This window comes from Malaya genurostris, chromosome 3 (genome assembly GCF_030247185.1).
Source record: "Malaya genurostris strain Urasoe2022 chromosome 3, Malgen_1.1, whole genome shotgun sequence".
Classification (NCBI taxonomy): domain Eukaryota; kingdom Metazoa; phylum Arthropoda; class Insecta; order Diptera; family Culicidae; genus Malaya; species Malaya genurostris.
Genome location: NC_080572.1, coordinates 225,105,535 through 225,126,020, shown reverse-complemented (window position 1 = coordinate 225,126,020; position 20,486 = coordinate 225,105,535). Strand labels below are relative to the sequence as shown.

General features: G+C 39.4%; 1 protein-coding gene across 14 annotated transcripts in view; it reads left to right on the top strand.

Moving 5' to 3' along the window:
• LOC131437988 (protein phosphatase 1 regulatory subunit 12A) overlaps positions 1–20,486 on the top strand; it is a 179,683-nt gene that overhangs the window by 123,538 nt on the left and 35,659 nt on the right. For 13 of the 14 annotated variants that reach the window (XR_009230857.1, XR_009230859.1, XR_009230858.1 and 10 more), the window contains 4 exons: positions 2,654–3,721; positions 4,222–4,405; positions 4,461–4,699; positions 4,769–4,819. Coding sequence is in view for 2 of the 14 variants with exons in the window: in XM_058607717.1 (XP_058463700.1) it covers positions 2,654–3,721; positions 4,222–4,405; positions 4,461–4,699; positions 4,769–4,819 (1,542 nt within the window). In the remaining 12 variants the exon portion in view is untranslated. The remainder of the gene's footprint in view (positions 1–2,653; positions 3,722–4,221; positions 4,406–4,460; positions 4,700–4,768; positions 4,820–20,486) is intronic. The other variant, XR_009230865.1, reaches the window with a different exon arrangement.

The window sequence follows — 20,486 nt, the reverse complement described above, 5'->3', positions numbered from 1 at the left end:
TGTGTTTTTAATCCAAACAAAGAAATTCTATCATCCCGAAGCTGACTGTAGATTAAATGAAACATGTATCTCCAAAATTAACACCCTTGCTTGAGCTGGAAGGGCTGCCAATTTGACTGTTATCATGTTTTTTATGTTTGTTTTTTTTTTCATTTCTCATGTTGACCCGTTATTTATGCAAACCATTTCATAACGTATATACTAGATGAATATTGTTGGCAATAGAAGCAGATGAAACACCGTCGTTTCCGTCATTCATCATACAATTAATTTGACCTCACAAGTAATTGATTTAATGGTTTGACGATTTCTGTTCTACAGGGGACAATTATGCGTAGAATGATAATGGAAATCGGACATACTCACAGTTTTCACTGTCGAGCTAACGATTATATGTGCTCGCTATACATCAAGGATTTATTTCCAATTTACTATAAATCGACTAGTACATTTTCTCTATTCACGACACTAGTCAAACCTAGAAAAACCTGGAATGGCTATCAGGTAGAAACATAAAGGTTGACTGTAGTTACCGATCGACGTATCACGACGTCCAATTGCGGATAACTGGCCTTCGGTGACATTCACGGAATGATCTAGGTAACTCCTTCGATCAAAACTTCTCGGCCACAGGAGTAAGAAATTTTTTTTAATATGAAAACTAAAAGGGCTATTGTACCAATAGTCCTCTCTTTAGTAAAGTTGCCGTGTTATTTTGCCAATCACTCGACTTTTAACCAATGAATTGTGATAAAATCAAATACAATATGCTTGCTTAGGCTCTAAGAAGCATTTCCACAGGAAAAAAAAATTCGAAAATTATGCAATTAACGCTGTGCACTCTTTAAACCCTATGCAACACTTGCGCGATCCTTCTTACACTCTTTGTTAAAATCCTTGTCGTTTTTTTTTTTTGAAGACCTTTCCTGCTCTCCTGAGTTTGCCCTGCGTGATAGCCCAAAATTTTTCTATTTGACGAAGTTCTAACGAGTTTCGCTGATTTGCCTCATTTGACCCAAATACAACATCGTTGGATTCGTTACACTCCATCATCGGTTTGACGTAATGGCACAATGCCAGATCCCACCAAAATAGAGTGTCACCTTCGTAGGACCGGCGAAAACATAACAACCGTTTCTGGAGGCATTCTTCTTTGTATAATAGGTACTTGATGCCGCCGGTCGTTATGTACGATCGCCCTGCTAGGTACTTCTTACCAAATTTGACGGCTTCTTCTTTCCCAAACTTGCCGACGAAAAACTCTTGGAGTCCGCGTTAACGTACTTTGCATCGTTTATTACGATACTTTTCGGCTGGCACCCAGATCTCACGCTACAGGTTTCTGTCGCGGCCACCGTATTCTTCATTTAGGGGTTAGCAAAATTTTGTGCTAGGGCACATAACCGTTTTAATTATTTTTACGTTTCGTCTTTGACTCATCAGTGCAGAGCAGTTCAAATTGAACTGCTTAGTGCTAAACTCGGCAGTTCAATTTGAACAACTAAGCAGACGTAAAGTTTATGCTATTTACAGAACACTTTTTGTTTTGCAACGTCTTTTCTGACGTGCCGAATTCTTGCGTAATCGGTTCGGTTAGGTGCACTTACCTTGAAGACATGAAATCCTGGCCACTTCATTTCCTGCCGGACGATCCAGATGAAAAAGTTGACCTTCTTGGCAACGTTTCGAATAAAAAGGTTCGGATTGCATTTCTACAAAAAGCGAATTTAGTAGGAAACAATTCGATTTCGGAAATCTCAAAATCCCAGAGTCGATTTTTTTAATTCTTTTGTGGGATTACACCAGATTTTTCTGAGATTACACCAAATCCGGACGTTTCATGCGTTTCTAAAATATTCGGCAAAAAAAATCTTAAATTTTACTGTTTTTTTCTACACGGATTTCCGATGTTACGCGGTCTCAAATTCTCCCAGTCGTATTTTACACAGAATTTTTTTTTTCGGGATCACAGCATATCTCAACGTCTCATGCACTCCTATGACAAATGAAAACTGAAACTAACCCAGGGTAGTTTCATCAAACAAACACTTTTCACGAAACTGTGTTGGATTCGCACTTAGCGACGGGGGTTTGAGCAAACCTAATATAAAAACAGTTAGGGTAGAAACTGGGTTTAGAGAGGTTTCGCATCAAGTGAAAACGACATAAGTCTAAAGAAGAAAGCATAAACACTGTGAGCATTACACTCCTAACTAGTTTACCAAAAGTTTCATTCAATTTTATCCAGTCAATAAAAACAAAAAATAGAAAAGAAAGTAATGGCGTTGTTGTCAACAATATGTTTAGGTACGTCTATACTTTGATATGTACAGTATATAATTATGGAATTGAATTTCTGTCTGATACTGAGAATCATGAATTTCCTGAGAAGCCGAACCGAACCGCGTCAAGCTATTATTTCGTTGGTAGCGCTGACTTTAACAGCAGTGCGCATTCTTCGGTGTTACATAACTGTTTGAAATTGAGTCATAGTAATAGTTTAAATCTGCTTCTTTTGCCATTCAATTATCTCCGCCGAACAAACGAAACAAAAGATCATCCTTCACCAAATGCCCCTGTAATATATCCGTACTGAACCACTGCATTCACATGGCTTCTAAGCAACCGAATCCCCATTAACTCAAACCTACAGAGCGACCCAGCTACAACCACACCCATTACCACCGCTACACCAACAATCACCACCACTCCCAGCAGTACCACCATACCCACGTCATCAACATCCATCCCCATCAACGATCGTGTACCCTCGGTGGACGGTAGCAGTGGTGCGGCTAGCAGTATGGCAGAGGTAAGCAGAAAGGTTTCTACGTCAGCATCAGCAGGAGCACCACTGTCCAATAGTGAAGAGCAGGTGTCGGCCAGTTTCACAATCAGCGTTCCTCCATCGAACATTGCTACTACGACCACCGTCAAACCGAACCGCGTTGATGGCGGTGGTGGTGGCGGCGTTAGCGGTGGAGAAGGAGGAGGTGGAGGAGGAGGAGGAAATGGAGTTCCGGCAACTCCGAATGAGGATGGCAGAAAAATCAGCGTTTCGTACACGATCTCTACTCCGAGACTCAACAGTTCCGCTACAACGATGAAAACGAGTAGTTCAGTAGAAGCCACAACGAACGCCAAAGAAAAGGATACGGCAGAATCCCCAACAGTGACAGCGGTATTCAGTGTGCCTGGTGTAACCGCTGCCACCACTACGACCAACAACAATAATTCTAGCAGTAACAACAATAATGTTAATAAAAAGACTGAATCAGACGAGTTAACGAGAATGAAACCTACGATAGGTGATTCCTCGATTAGCAGCACCCCCGCTGCAGCAGTATCGGCAACAGCAACCATTCGGACCGCAGGTTCCTTCAGTACCAACAAACGGTCCCTGTTTGACATCGATAATGCTAATTCACTTACCCTGGCAGAAAAACTGCGTCAGGAAGCTAACAAGTACGCTGAAAGCGACAAGGAAAACTTTGCTGGTTTGAAAGGACCTGCTAGCACCGGTAATGCATCGGTAACGACCGCCCCAACGACAACAACTAAAAGTGAAACGGTCACTAGTTCTACTCCAGTTGCCTCTGTCGAAGGTACAGTATTACTGCGAAAAGAGACGAGTGCACCATCGTCTCCGTTGCATCAGCACCAACAGGCGATGGCCGAGAGGAGACCGTCGTGGCGTTTGAAGGTGGATGGAGGATCTAAGGTAGGTTCTTGTGTGTAACCGCTGCATGGCTTGCGTGAGCTGGCAATTTCGTAAACTAACTCTGCCATTCTTGAGATACTATATACCGTATTTTTAAACATTTAAAGGACGACCACAAGGTCGTATTAATTAATCCTTTCAATATTCGACAACTTTTCGAATTAAAGTTATTTTAAGAATAATACTCAGTAATCGACTAAGGTTAAGAATTGTTGTTGGTGAGTTCTTGAAAGGTTAACATTAAAAGAAATTATTTGCTCCAAGTATTTCATGCTTTTTTAAAGAATTGAGAATAGTTGAATTTGTATGTAAGGCTGATTTTGTAGTATCTAGGATTTTTCAAAACATTTTAGGTATTAAAAAACTTCTAGGAAAACATATTGTTCAATAAAAATCAAAAATTAATGGGGAACACAAAAGCTACAGCATATGCCAAGTCAAATGTAAAATAAATAAAACTGTTTCTAACATGTGTTTCATTTGTTCATCCCTATATATAGTTTAAACTGGAAGACGCCTCGGTGCCAGCCAGCATATCCGCCTCTGCACCTACCACCAATGCTACGAGCAATAACACCACTGTCCTGGATTCCGCAAACAGTCGGCAGCAGAACGAGCTAAATAGTATCTCGACGTCCTCGTTAGCCCAACGAAGGCAGAACGGCGACAGCAGTAATCTAATCAGTAAGTAACTGACCCGATTCGTTTGAATGTCACTAATTATTCCATCCTTCGGTAGCATCCCGTCCTATATCGGCACCGGAGATGAGCAGTTCTACGATGTCTTCCGTTGCCAGCAATCAACAGCAGAACGATGCTAGTTCGCATCTGCGGAGACCACTGAAGGCTAGTGAGGAGAACAAGGAAAATGACAAAGAAAACGAGAACCGCAGTAGTGCCCAGGCAACGCAGGCGGTCATCCAGAGAAGGAGGCGCCCGAAGAGGCGATCCACTGGCGTGGTGCACGTCGACATGGAGGTAATGCTGGGAAATCCAATGCTATTTCTATGCAATCGATTATAATTTTTTCATTGATTCCCTTTGCAGGATATTGATCCAGAACGTCAAGATTCTCCAGTCGACGGGGAGGAGAAAGAGGTAAGTCCGAAAGAATTGAACATTAGTTGAAAGCAATGGTTTTATTCTATGTCACATAATAAGCAAGCTGTATCGTTTCGGCTTTGGAAGGAAATCGTACGGAACCAAATAGTTCACGATTGACTTATTAGTATTGATATTTCAGCTGTAACGACGTTCGTATTGACGCATTTAAATTTGTTGTATAAATATTATGTGGTAATGCCACCTAAGGTTGCAAAACAACGGCTTTGTTGTAACGGTCTGCTCTCATATCACGAGTTGATCAATCATTACCCACTGGATATAATCTGTTAGACATTTTTCAACGGAACAAAAAGGGGATAGAAGGTTCCAGGGCACTTCGATTATAGTAATAATCAGTTCGTTCATACGTTCCACGTACGTTGAGAAACAGAACCTATAAAAGTCCTTTTCATTGACTCATAACAGACGAACATGTGAAATAAATGTGACTTTTGCTCCGCTTGTAGATTGTAAGAACGTGAGCCATGTTTAGTTATCAACAATACTGCCCATACTCGCATATCAGTCTCATATCGATTTTCGCCTTTTTTGAGTTAGCTTGAGGAATGAAATCTATCCTCAATATACTCTCAGAAATTGCAATAAAAGTTGAGGGTTTGTTCAGTAAAATGTGAAAAAAAAATATCAACTCATGTCTGTCCCATATGCAAAATACCCGCATATCAGTCCCATTCAGTGCAAATTTCAATAATTTTATTTGCTGAAATGTTGGAATAGTAAAGGTGTATTACCGATATTTCATGTAATAATATCATGATTTAGCATTAGGTAGCACAATATATAAAAAATCGGAAATTATATTTTAATCGTCTTTTTCTCGACTTGCCGATTTTCCATATGGGACTGATATGCAAGTATGGGCAGAATAGCGAAGCAGTAATTTCAAAATCAAGTTGTTTCTTCAATTTTTCCGCTCATTTGTTTTCCGTTTTTCAGCAAAACAACTGTGTACTGTGCAGTTTTGACAACCAAAGCTTCGAATAATCGATAATGACATAAAATGATTCACAATAATTTTTACCTGTTAATGCTTGTATTTAAAATGTGTTCGTTTTCTAAGAGGTTCTAGAGTGTAGTAACACAAATTTATCATATTATAGAAAAATTTTATGGCCAAATTTGACAGATTTTCGTTATATTAAAGAGAGAATGAGAATCGAAATTCGACTGAATCCTTCAGTGGCGAAATTTTGGTTCCGTTTTGTCGCTGGGAAGTGACGTTATTATTCACACTCTCTTTTTCTGAAGTGAAAGACGAAATTGCTACGTCTCTGTTCGTTTGTTCTGAATGCGATCATTTTGGAATGAAACCGTAATAAAACAAAGACTAGGCAATTGGATTCTTTCAATGAAAACACGTGACAATTTTTGACTCTGTTGAAGTTGCAATAGGTGGGGAGAAGTGTCAGCCTTTTATTCGTACTTTGTTAACAGTAGGATGTGGGCATTTCCACTTCCCCTACCAACACGTTTCTAAGAAGTGCCTTTACGGTTCCTCTCGATTTATTGTGAATGTAAATATAATTTTTACTTCAATGATGAATAAACAAATCGTATTGAATATTTCTTTTCCATGCACTTTGTCAGAAGACTGTTTTTCGTTGTCCCTGGATCTTTTTTTATCTAACTCAGCTATTCGCAACCTTTGCTTCGTATTTTTTTAGAGGCCGCGAAATATTTTCACGGACAACTTCTTTTTGTGCCAGCAATTGTTTCTAGCAATAAAAATATATTTCCATCGAACCTATAACGCACTCAGGCTAAAAGATTCGTTCTTTTGCATATTTGCATCCTAATGGAAAGATCCCTGTTTGGTAATATAAACACTAAACAAAGCATCAATACAGCTTGTTTAGTAATAAAATACGTGAGCTCGATCAGCGTCAGCGTCAGCGTCACAGCGTATACTGAAGAAAAATCTATAACACAATTTTTATTTCCAATATAATTCGAACAAGTGAAAATTGACAGTATTGGTGACGAATTGTTATCTGAAAAAATGCGGTAAGGAACGCGAACGAAATAAGTTCACCGCCACCACTTTCAAACACTATTGATTGACGCGTTATAATATTTATTTAACAAAGTAACCAAACGCGTGTTAAGTAATTTGGGCAATCGTTAGGTGTTACTCGACAAGTTATTTCTTTGTGAGGTCAATCCACTGGAATGGTTGAAAAAAACAAAGTTATCGGGTAACGTACGACTTAGAGTAAAGTGAAAGTGGGAACCTTGTTTGGACTTGAGAATTGTTCTTTGAAAGTCCCAATCGAAACGGTTTTCGATTTCGTATCGTGACTGGGGTCGAAAAGCGAGGGTAAGTCTGGACCCGCAGCAGCATCAATATCGATGTCAAATGCACTAAAAAGGTTGCCTCTATTATGAGTTGCAATGATCCTCTGAAAAAATCACAGGATAACTGTCGAGGCTAAACAGTTTATGCTTTTGAGCCTAGCATTAATGCGGCAATTACAGCAAATGACATCGATTCGAGGATTGACTCGAAATCATCAATAAAAATCGGACTATAGCGTGATGGAATAGTCGATGCCTTTTACGCAGCTCGCCTGGGTTCGATTTCCAACCCCGCACATAGGGTTAGAAAGTTTTTCTAGACCGAAGAGGCAAATGACCGCAAGGCTAAAACCTCTATAATTGAAACAAAAAAATATCTGTTGTAAAATCAATGTTTGTTTTCTCTAAAGGGATAAAAATTCAAAATACGACAAATAAAACCGTAGTTTGAGTTTCGAACACCTACAGCTCGAACAACTTCAAAGAAATTTTCGATATTATTACAATTACTGCACGAAATAATTTGCACGCATCAGTTCGAGTAGATAAAAATAAATATTTTGGATAATTATTGGTCTATTTTTCAATGTCTAATTTTCCCTGTTTTTCAAGGCATTATCATGTCTTCCCTAACAGAGACCTCAGTTTCATATACATACGTTTGCTTTACATTTCGCTAGCATAGGCACATAGCCCCTTCACACACCCAGAATTATTATTGAAGCTGTGCGATTCGCTAACGTTGTTGAGAAGGTTACTGCACTGTTGAGTAAGTTAACCTTCTGCGGATTTATTTTAGGCGCCGTTCACCATGCACAAGAAACAATTACTTCATTCGAACTCTGCTGATTCTTCGTATTCGAGGAAAATGCGGAGGGACCTTAAACATTGAAGGCTGAATGATCTTAATCAGCACCTCTCATTATTAACAACAAAAATCAGTTTTTTTCCATTATTTAACAAATCTTTACTATTTCGCAACGAATGTCACAAGATAGTAACAGAGATCTTCGTCAGTGTATCAGTTCCAAATCTGTTGGAAGGAAATGGCGGTGCTTTCTATTTTATACTTGTTCACGTAAATCATTTACTGTTTTACTACTGGTAACTCATTTTGCTAGGCTACTTATAACAAGTAAGTAAATGTTTATGTTCTATCCACTTTTTTTCGTTCTTCATATTTAAGTATTAACTTAATTAGTCATTAATTAATAAAAAATTTGAATTATTTTTATATATTTTCAAATTTTTAGTTACGTCTAGTTTCTATGGGTTAGAAATTACTATGTCATTCGTCGTAAGTTTATGATCTTCAAAAAAGCATGTTTAACTACTTTCGACTTGAAATAGTATGATAATCCTTTGTCTAATTCAAATCTATTTTTGTCCAAAATAATCATTTTATTTCAATAATCAGTCTTTATGTAGAATACAGAGAGAGCCTTGGTATTACACTCCTTTTTGTGGAAATTGACCTTCTGTTTCAACAGACTTCGAAGCCGCGTTCTGAGCGTACCGAACTATTGCATGGCTGGTGCTACGATCCTACTGACACTAAGAATTCTTCCAGACCGGAACACGAACATATGACAACTGGCTTGTAAGACCAGCCCCTATGCATTGAACCGCCAACCCGGGCGTAGAATACAAGCTTTTCACAACATTCGGTCCTTGAATCAAACATGAAACGTAAATTGGAACGAACTTCTTATAAAAGAAGAGTCGTTTCCTCACATCGGATTTACACTTTTCCGCAAAATTACCCAAAGTCGTGGGTTTTTTTTGCTTATTTTTAATGAAGATTGTAGCATTCTAAAATTTCCACGTTTGGAATGCTATATAATTTTTTAGTTTTTTTCCTTCAGGATCTCCTGTTGGATTTTACTTGAAATATTTTGGGATAGAGATTTTCCCACCTTTACTTTACAATTACGGCATGTTGGAATAAGTCTAAATCTTACTTACCTTACCCTAGCTATCAGCCTAGTCTTGTGGTGTTTTTGCTGTATCTAACAAACGTCTCCATGTAGCTCGATCCATAGCCGCTCTTCGTTTGCCACACACGACCCGGATATTTCATAAATCGAAATATCGATCCACCTTGCTCCCTTTTTCTCTTGTGCTTACAGTGCCTTAAAAATGCAATATCTTAAGATGTTCCCTTAAATTACTTAATTATCAACAAACTAATGGGCCTTTTTCAGGGCAGGCAAAATTCTCAAAGAATAATTTTCAAAAGTATATTTTGTATACAAATTAGTGTATGTGGCACATAATAAAGTTTTAACTAAATATTCGAAACAAAAATTAACACCCCTATGGGGTTTTACAACCATTATAACATACGTAGTGATGTCTCGACAGATCAAAAGTACTAGAGATTTAATCCTTAGTTTTTCAGTCGATAATCGTTCTTTCTCAGGTGCCGGACCAGTACATTTATTATCAATGCTGAACGTAAACCTAGTTGAAGTCAAAATCGTGATAAATTTCTCCACAAACATACACTCAACGTGAAGCAAGTTAACTAATTCTAGCTTTGATTGAAATTGATATGAAGTGCATATGAGGTGATTGAGCTAGGAGAGCACATAAAAAAACCGAATGAGATTGTCGCACGCGTTGAAATCGATTTAACAGTAAGTCCCACCCGCGAAAATTTCTACTAGTGGAATGTACTTCGCTAAAAAAGTATGCCAAGACTACTCCGGATCTTAATTTACCAGAAGATCTCCCGCGCCGCGACATTAAATACAAACGAAACACCCATTTCGATGGTAGAGCTCTCACTTGCGCTCTTGTCATGTAACAATAAAGCCCCGGGTTAGACAAAATCAAATTCAACTTGTTGAAAAATTTGCCTGACTCTGACAAAAAGCGCTTATTGAATTTATTCAATAGGTTTCTTGATTGTTCACATGACTAGATACAAGTAAGAGTTAACGCCATTCAAAAATCAGGGAAACCAGCCTCCGATCACAATTCGTATCGGCCGATTGCTATGCTTTCCTGTATACGGAAATTGTTCGAAAAATTGATTCTGTTTTGTCTAGACAATTGGCTAATTTACTTTCAGATACACAATTTGGTTTCCGCAGGGGCAAAGGAACGAACTTGCGTTGCTCTAAACCGAAATTCAAATGGGATTTGCTCGTAAAGAACAAATGGTGTCTGTTTTCTTAGACATCAAGGGGGCTTTTGACTCAGTTTCCAAAAACATCCTATCTGAAAAGTTGCATCAGCATGGTCTTTCACCAATTTTGAATAATTTTTTGTATAATCTATTGTTCGAGAAATACATGTATTTCGCGTATGGTAATTTGTCGACAATACGATTCAGTTACATGGGTCTTCCTCAGGGCTCATGCTCAAGCCCCCTTTATACAATTTTTACGTAAACAATATTGATGAATATATCAACACATCTTGCACGCTAAGACAACTTGCCGACGACAGCGCTGATACCCTCGATAGCTTGTCAACATGAGCTCTTCAAATGGGTACCGAGATCTCTACGGAGAAAACTGTTTATATTTTCAAGGAAGCGAGAACAAGCACAATTGCAGCTTCAACTAGGGGGTGAACCCATAGCTCAGGTCTTCACATTGAAAAATCTCGGGGTATGGTTTGACTCCAAAAGCATCTGGGGATGTCACATTAGGTATCTGATACCAGTGGTATTTCGTGCGGTAGCGTACTTTACGCGATTGAAGGGTTTTTCTGAGCCCAAACTACGCACGATTCCCTCTAAAATATGCCTTTGATTTTCTCTGCTGATATCATTATCGGCGGTCACCATTGAGCCCAAATACACGAACTCGTAAACTTCCTCGATATCGTCGCCGTCTATCAATATTCGTGGTGGGAGGCGCAGTGTTTCACTTTTAAAACCTCTTCCTCTCAAGTATTTTGTTTTCGACGCATTTATAGCCAGTCCGATACGCCTAACTTCGGTAATCAGTCCGATGTATGTTTCCATCATCTTCTCAAAGTTATGTGTCTCAATATCAACGTCATCAGCGCAGCCGAAAAGCTGTACGGACTTTCGGAATATCATTCAACTCGTGTCGATCCTTGCTCTCCGAATCACACCTTCCAAAGCAATATTAAATAAGAGAGTCTATCACCATGCCATTGTTGCTTTGACCAATTGGGTCCGTTTATCCGGAAAACCGTACTCGTGCATAATCTGCCATAGCTGTTCTCGATCGATTGTGTCGTATGCCGCTTTGAAGTCAAAGAATAGGGTGCGAGGGCACGTTGTATTCATGACGCTTCGGCAGCATTCGTATTACCGAGAATATGTGGATAAATGAATGAACTGTATAAATTTTTCTTTTTTTTTTTCATAAATACGTTTATTTCTTAAGGCAGTTTACATAAGTTTTTCTTCGCCGTAGCATCACTTTTACATAATATTCTTATCCTAATTTAATTCTAACATAGTCACAACGTTTTGCATTTATTAAAACATATTCTCTTATTACTTAAATATCATCTTAGGTAACTCGTCATTAATTATGAAATCTACTCGGAAATATTATTTGAACCAAACGATTAACTTATATAAATTATAAAATAAGCTGTTATTTTCAGACATTTTGTTAATAATTTCATAAACTGTTTCGAGTTTGTTTGTATCATTACATTATTTTTATTCTAATTTAGCTATTGGTTGAACTCATGGACGCAGCTGGGATCAGAACTAAGTCTTGAAAGGGGCCTTTATTAAATTGAAACTCCAGTTTTCTTTATGAAATGATAAATAAGTTTCATGTGTGAAAGGTCACGACAAGCAAGAATGTCTCGAACTGGGATATTGGATAGTCTACCTTGGGTACGCAAAGAATTTATTAGTTGAGATCTGACATCACGATACTCCACGCATGTCCAAACGACATGATCAATATCTCGATAACCTTCGCCACAAGCACAATGATTAGTCTCGGAGAGCCCAATTCGAAGGAGATGTGCATCTAACGTGTAGTGATTGGACATGAGTCTGGACATCACACGAATGAAATCTCTACTCACATCCAGTCCCCTGAACCATGCCTTTGTCGATATTTTCGGAATAATTGAGTGCATCCACCGACCCAGATCATCTTTATCCCAAGAAGCTTGCCAGCTGGCAAGTGTTCTTTGGCGAGACGAGCTATAGAATTCGTTGAAAGCAATTGGTCTCTCATAAATTTCACCCTCAATAGCACCACGTTTGGCTAAAATATCGGCTCTTTCATTGCCAGGAATGGAGCAATGAGCCGGGACCCAGACTATAGTGATTAGATAATTATTGTTCAATATGTCGTTCGGCACTGTTTTATTTTGCCCAGGAAAAACGGTTCAGTCTTGCCAGTCATGTTTGAGCGAATGGCTTCAATTGCACTCAGACTATCTGTGAAGAGGAAATAATGGTTTGGAATTAATGTGACGATTACACTCAAACTATAATGAACTGCTGCTAGCTCTGCTATATAAACAGATGCAGGTTCTTGAAGCCTAAATGAGGCCGAAACATTATTGTTGAACATACCAAACCCTGTCGCTTCTTCAATTCGCGATCCGTCCGTGTAAAACATTTTCTCAGAGTCAATATGCCTGAACTTACTTGAAAATATTTTTGGGATTTCCGTCGAACGTAGATGATCCGGGATTCCACGCACTTCGCGCTGCATGGATGTATCGAAAAATAAAGTTGAGTCAGGGACATTTAGGAGGCTGACACGGATAGGAATATATCTTGAAGGGTTGATTTCCTGTGACATATGGTTAAAATATACTGTCATGAATTTTGTTTGAGATCGAAGCTCGACTAGTCGTTCGAAATTATTAATTACCATGGGATTCAGCACCTCACATCTTATTAGCAGGCGTGATGAAAGCTCCCAAAATCGATCTTTTAATGGAAGAACTCCCGCCAGAACTTCAAGACTCATTGTATGTGTCGAATGCATGCACCCTAAAGCAATTCGCAAACAACGATACTGAATTCGCTCCAGTTTGATAATATGAGAGTTTGCAGCGGAACGAAAGCAAACGCATCCATATTCCATCACTGAAAGTATCGTTGTCTGATACAATTTTATTAGATCTTCCGGATGAGCACCCCACCAAGATCCTGTTATTGTTCGAAGAAAATTTACTCTTTGTTGGCATTTTGTTATCAGAAACCTAATGTGTCCTCCCCACGTGCATTTGGAATCGAACCACACCCCGAGGTATTTAAAAGTTAAAACCTGTTGGATCATTCTTCCCATCATATGGAGCTGAAGCTGCGCGGGATCATGCTTTCTTGAAAAGACGACTAACTCTGTTTTCTCCGCTGAGAATTCGATACCAAGATGAACAGCCCAATCGGACAAGTTATCTAAGGTATCTTGCAATGGTTTATGCAGATCAATAGCTTTGGGTCCAGTAACTGAAACCACGCCATCATCTGCCAATTGTCTTAGTGTACATGGGGTTACTAGACAGCTGTCAATGTTATTTACGTAAAAATTATAGAGGAGCGGACTGAGGCATGAGCCTTGCGGGAGACCCATGTAACTATTTCTGAGTGTTGCCAAATCGCCATGTGAAAAATGCATGTGTTTCTCTGACAAAAGGTTGTGCAAATAATTATTTATAACCGCTGGGAGTCCATTTTGGTGAAGCTTGTCTGAAAGAACATCAATGGAAACTGAATCAAATGCTCCTTTAATGTCTAAAAATACAGATGCCATTTGTTGCTTTTGAGCGAAGGCAATTTGGATGTCAGACGAAAGTAATGCAAGGCAATCATTCGTCCCTTTATTTCTACGGAAGCCAAACTGAGTATCTGACAACAAACCGTTCGTCTCGACCCAAGTGTCGAGACGTCGTAGAATAATTTTTTCGAACAATTTTCTGATGCAGGACAACATCGCAATGGGTCTATATGAGTTGTGATTGGAAGCTGGTTTCCCCGGTTTTTGAATGGCGATAACTTTCACTTGTCTCCAGTCAGGTGGAACAATATTTTGCTCAAGAAACTTGTTGAACAATTCCAACAAACGTCTTTTTGCGAGGTTGGGCAGATTCTTCACCAAGTTGAATTTAATTCTGTCCAACCCTGGAGCGTTATTGTTACAAGACAAGAGTGCTATAGAAAATTCCATCATTGAAAATGGGTTATTAATAAAACCATTATTTGGAGGAGATTCCCGTATAATGCTCTGCGTAGGAACAGAATCTGGGCAAACTTTCCTAGCAAAGTCAAATATCCATCGGTTCGAGTATTCATCACTCTCATTGCCCACGTTACGATTCCTCATTGAGGTATCTCTTGACAAACCTTCGACAAAATGTCTCCAATACCTACGTTTTTTGGCTCGAAGTATGCTCTTGTACTTGGTTTCTAAAACCATAAGTTTTTCAAAATTCTGAGGAGTTCCTCCTCCCCGTTTTAGAAACGTCTTGCAAGCATTTTGTTTTGCGAGTTCAGCCTCTGAGCACTCTTTGTCCCACCAGGGGTTGGGAGGCCTTCTGTTAGTCGTTGGCCCAGGAAAGCGTTTAGTTTGGGATTGTTCTGCTGCCTCCAGAATCGAACAAATGAGGAAGTCATATTCTTCAAGTGGAGGGAGCTCTTCCATTGAATTCAAAATACTAGAGATACTACTTTGGTATTTAATCCAGTCGATATTTTTTGTCAAATCATATGGAATACTAGCGGAAGTAGCAATGCAATTGCTACTGCTAATTGAGATGATGATTGGTAAATGATCGCTACCGTGTAAATCAGGCAGTATTTTCCAGGTGCAATCTAGTCGAATTGATGTTGAGCAAAGAGATAGATCTAATGCACTTGGGCGTGCCGGAGGTCTTGGGATCCGTGTCATGCTACCCATATTTAATACCGTCATGCTAAAATTGTCACAAATGTTTTGTATTAAAGATGATCTGCTATCATTGTAAACGGAACCCCACATAATACCGTGCGAATTTAAATCCCCCAGAATCAATCGTGGTGCAGGAAGGGCTTCAACCATTTCATTAAGCTGTTGCTGTCCAACTTGTGCTTTTGGAGGAATATAAACCGAAGCTATGCAAATATCTTTGCCTTTAATGTTTATTTGGCAAGCAACAACTTCTATACTAGAAGTTGAAGGGATGTTTAATCTATAAAAGGAATAGCATTTCTTAATTCCCAAAAGCACTCCACCATACGGAGAGTCTCTATCGAGACGTATAATGTTAAAATCATTAAAATTTAAAGCTATGTTTGAAGTAAGCCATGTTTCGCATAAAGCAAATACATCACATTTTTGACTATGCAATAATATTTTAAATGAATCAAGTTTTGGCATGATGCTTCGACAATTCCACTGCAGGACAGTGATTGTATCATTTGCGACGGGTGATAAATTATCCATCAAAAGATACAAAACCTGAGACAATTGGCCATTGAGCTGATAACTGCTTCAAAAAGGTTCTAGCTATTGGAAGGAATGCCATTATGAGGGTCTTTAAGGGTTCAGATATATTGAATGCTGAGAAAATCCATTCAACAATTTCCGAAAACTTCAGTAATCCTGTTGGTGGCTGTGAAATGGAGCCCACTGGATTATTATCTTTTTCTGTACTAGATCCTGGATTGGTTTGTGAATTTGACAAACCAGGAGGCACAGTCTTTGGTTTTGACTTTTTTTGTTTAACACGGGGATCTTTTTTTGAAGATGAAATTTTAGGTGTCTTTTTTTGGTAATTTGGAGGAAGACTTCTTTCTCTTAACTGACCCTTGGGTAGTGATAAACGAATTACCTTCACTATTTTCGTCAGAGTCAGAGTCCTCTGGTTCCTCTAGATTTGAAAACCCGTTTTCGGTTTCCAAAGGGGGGACATCAATTTTGTCTTTGTGCACTTTAAATGCAGTGCATACTGAAATATCATCATGAGGACTATTCCCACAATAAATACATTTTTCAATTTCCTTGTTGCAATCATTATCTTTATGAGGCCCTTCACACTTAATACATTTTGGTTTATTACTACAGTAAGTAGCTGTGTGGCCGAATTTTTTGCAGTTCGTACAATTCATTACATTTGGAACAAAAAGCCGAACAGGGAGGCGAATTTTATCGACATAGACATGGGACGGCAACGCAGACCCGGCAAATGTCACTCGAAACGAGTCTGATGGGCGAGTATAAATTTTTCTTGTTAATGTTAATGTTAATGCAGCACAGAATACAATTCCTCGATTACATTCCTTTTGTAGAACTGACCTCCCAGTTCTTTTTTAGTGTTGAATTGAACAATTGCATGGCTAGTGCTACGATCCAACTGAACGAGCTTCAAATTCATAGATTTATCAGCGTTTTTTCTCTCTATAGCAAAAAGTTCCAAATAACCCAAACAAATCGCCTTTCCATAATCGCACGTGAGTGACATACCGGTATTCGTTTCTGGTCAAATTGCATTGCACTTTCCTGATGGTCGCCGTCGTCGTCGTCTGTTTGACAAGGCAATTTAATTTTAGATATTTTACATCTAACCATTGCTAGCATAGCTACGGTTCCACCGTCTTAACATGAGTACCGTCATCGACGAACCTATTTTCCCGGGGATTTACCGAAACCGTCAGTTCATTGCACTTGATGAGCTGTACATTTTATTACGACAGTTTTTGCACTGCCAGTTGTCAGGGTGGTTGCATCTTGCCTTTTCACCAAATGAGACAACTGATATGCTAAATTATTTAACCAAATTTTCATGTCAGGTGGATATTGTTTTTTGGCATCGAGTGCTTGTCAGAAAACTAGGTGATATCCAAACCCGGCTGTTTGCGAATTATTGTAGATTCATATTAATCTTCGTACCGAACTGGTTTACGCGAATGTTTTATTATGAAACAGGTCTTCCACTAATAAATATGGTTCACAAGTAAATGCACTTGTTCATCTGCGTAAAAAAAACATTAATTAATTGCACTGTCTTCTCCTTTGCTCTCGAGAAAGGGGAACAAGCCTGCTGCTCGGATACTATTTTCGGAGAGATCAGATACGTTTTGTTCGGTCGATCGCGTATTGCGCTGAAACGTGTGCCTATTTTAGAAAATAGAAATGATGTAAATTTCTTGTACACGGAAGAGAAGACCTATCATCACTCATACGGTAATACTCTCAGCCGATTAATTGCCATTTTCGAGATAAATGCGGACGCTTAGCAAGCACAGCAGCTGCGGGATCTTTTGATCTGACCAAAATCATCATCCTGCTGGTATTATGGATTTTTCTTGTCGCTGGCTATTTTCGAGATGCTTGAACAGAGCAAACTGGAAGCTTTGATATTTTTTGGGAAGATTTGGGATACGCTTCTAGAGATCATAATCGATATGGATCGTGTCTCCACAAGAACTTCGAAAGCGCAAAAATCATAATCGTCCGAACTGGTCCTCACAATACACAAGCGTAATAAATGTTGCCGTTTCGATTATTATTAATAATTTATGACCATTGTAAAATACGTAATAATATCTTGACAGATCAAAAGCAGGAGACACATCACTTTTCTACTCGCTGTTCGTTTTTACTCAGGTGACATCAATGTCAGGCAGCACCTGTTTATTTAGTTTCAATGATGAACGAAACCCAGTTGAAGTAAAGGTCGGTACGGATTTCTACATAAACACACACTCAACGTAAAGCAAATTAGCTCACTAGTCAAATGATATATGGTCATGTGTATATCCGCACCGACCGGAAAGGCTTCCGATCGTCAAGGCTGTATTACTCGATAATCTTGTTTACATATTTTCTGAGGCCGGAAATGATATTTTGAAATGGTGTCATAAGTGTGTCTACTTTAAGATACTTGGAAAGCTAAAATTATTCCAGCAATCAGTATAACACCATCCGCCTCCTTCAAACAGATTATTTACGCATTATTCACGCTTCGTATTTCCGCTTTCTCGTACTATGGAAGAGAACGGAATTGTGTGCTTTCTAGTTATGAAACTCATCAGAAACTTAAACAATCACTAAAACTATTGTCGTTCATCACCTTTCAGCAGATGCAGATGGAAATTTGTTTCAAAGGTCGATCCCTGAGAGAGGTGCTGACGTTAGGTTTTATAAACAACCTATCGTCAGGTCTATTTTCTATTCTCAAGTTTAATCCCGCTTCGGATGGTTTCGTTGTTAGTTGAACGGTGTCGAAATTCGACCATGACACTTTTTTCCTCTCTCTCTCCTTTTCCCTCCGATAAATGACAGAAACCAAAGTTCTTTGCACCGTTGGAATAGAGAGAAAACATGAACACGTCCAGCTTTGTCCCTCGCGAAATTTATCGCACAAAGTGGTTTCTAGCTGCGTCCAACCGACTACTGACGGCTTGTCATCGCCCGATCGTTCGCGAACACAGGCAAGCTGGTCAGTGAGTTAGCTTGTATGTATTTTTTTTTTTGCTACAATTTCGCTACAACCCGGCCGGCACACAGTTAATTATTTTCGATTCGCCCGCACAGTAGTCAGACTGTCTCGCGTTGATATCAGATGCGTGGGTAAACAATTAAACAAACAGTTTCGTCGATGAGACGACCACCGTGGCAAACTGTCCATTCATTAATCCACCGCTTCAATAAATTAGAAAATAAGTTCTGTCTGCTATGAAGGACTAAATGATGCACGACCACAGGCAATCCCTTTGCTTTAATAGTGCGAAACGTTTTCACGGCTGAAGTCCATCATGTAGACATGGTTAACTGGATGATGGGGCAGTCGAATGAGTTGGAATATTTCAAGTCAATCGATTTTCCGAAATTACATTTTTTAATTTTTTTTTCAGGGGTTGTTGCAATCAAGTCACAGTTGAATTCTTTTCCTGTAACGTTTGCATTTAAAAAATTCACCCGCACTAACGAAACTACCCATGCAGCATCAATCATAGTAACCCATGAGTCAGCAAACCAAATTTGATGGCTCAATCAGTTGAACTCTAACCGTGATCGCAAAAACAGAGAAGCAACTCCGTTTAGAAGTGTGCGCGTTCAAAATACGGCACCCCGCCGCGTCGAAAACGGATATCGTGCCGCACGCCCGTTCCGACATCTACAACATCTTGGCACTATTAGACAACAATCAGAGCATGGAAAGAAAGCCCGGTTCCGGACGGCCGATGACCCTGAGCGATAAGAAGCTCCAAAGGAAGCTAGAGAGGAAATCCGATGAAAAAGTAACTACATGCGCTTGATCGGGAGGTCGGTGCAATCGGCCGAACAGTGAAAAAGTACCTAGTGAACATGAACAGTCGCGTCCATTGGTTTCGGAGCTGCAAGCAATAACGCAGCTGCCGCGACTTAATTTCATTTCAGTTCATTTCACACCCCAAGTTCCTCAAGAATGTGCTGCTGTGGCTAACAATCAGCGAGAATGGGATGTCAAAGCCGTTCTTCTTTCGCTTCGGACTGTCCGTGAACGGGGAAAATTATAGTATGAAATGCCTGTCGGAAGTTGCGTCGTTCATCAAGAAATACCATAAGAAAGAGTGCGTCTTTCCTATGGTATTCTGGTGTTCTGATCCTGAACCAGCTTTAACACTCCACTTTGGTTCTCCATACATGATTGAGTATGTGTATGTGGAGCTAAAATTGAAGGATATTATATCGTTTCTCACCCAATGTGGTGAGGAGCTATAGTCGAAGGGGTTCATCGTTCATCGAGGTTGAATATCAATGTGGTACCCTAGTCGGCGAACCCGCGTAAGATCTACTCCAACAATTTTGTCGTGAAAACTGATGAGAAATTGATAAACAAAACGAAGAAACAACTCAAAAACATGTCTCTGTCCGCCATGGCGGATGTTCCGAATAATTGCCGGAAGCAGTCACGTACCCAGAGGGGGGCCGCGAGGGGCCCTGGCCCCTCCCGAAATCGAAAACATATAATTATTTAGAATGTCTCCGACATGTGTTACAGAAATAACAAGACAGTAAACGTAATGAAATGTAATACAATATCAGTTCCAGTGGAAAAGTTTAAAGTGTATGTTAAAAACCGCCGTAAAAGGCACACCGAAAATTAGGTACATTGCTTTTTAATCTTTGGGCCCCTCCCGAAATGAAATCCTGGGTACGGGCCTGGCCGGAAGGCCTTCCAATTACCTTCCACGGGAAATTGATCGAAAGCAATTATCTGTCTTAGCTTTTTTCATCGCCATCCAAAAAACGTCCAATTTGTTAATGCAAGCGTTACTAATCGTCATAAATATTTCTCTTAAGTCTAGAAATGTGTTCAAAGAGTGTGTAGGAATACAACAATCATCTATTCTTCAAGTCTCCGAAAACCTGTTCTCTATTTTGTCAAAATAACCACTGGACAATTATTCGTA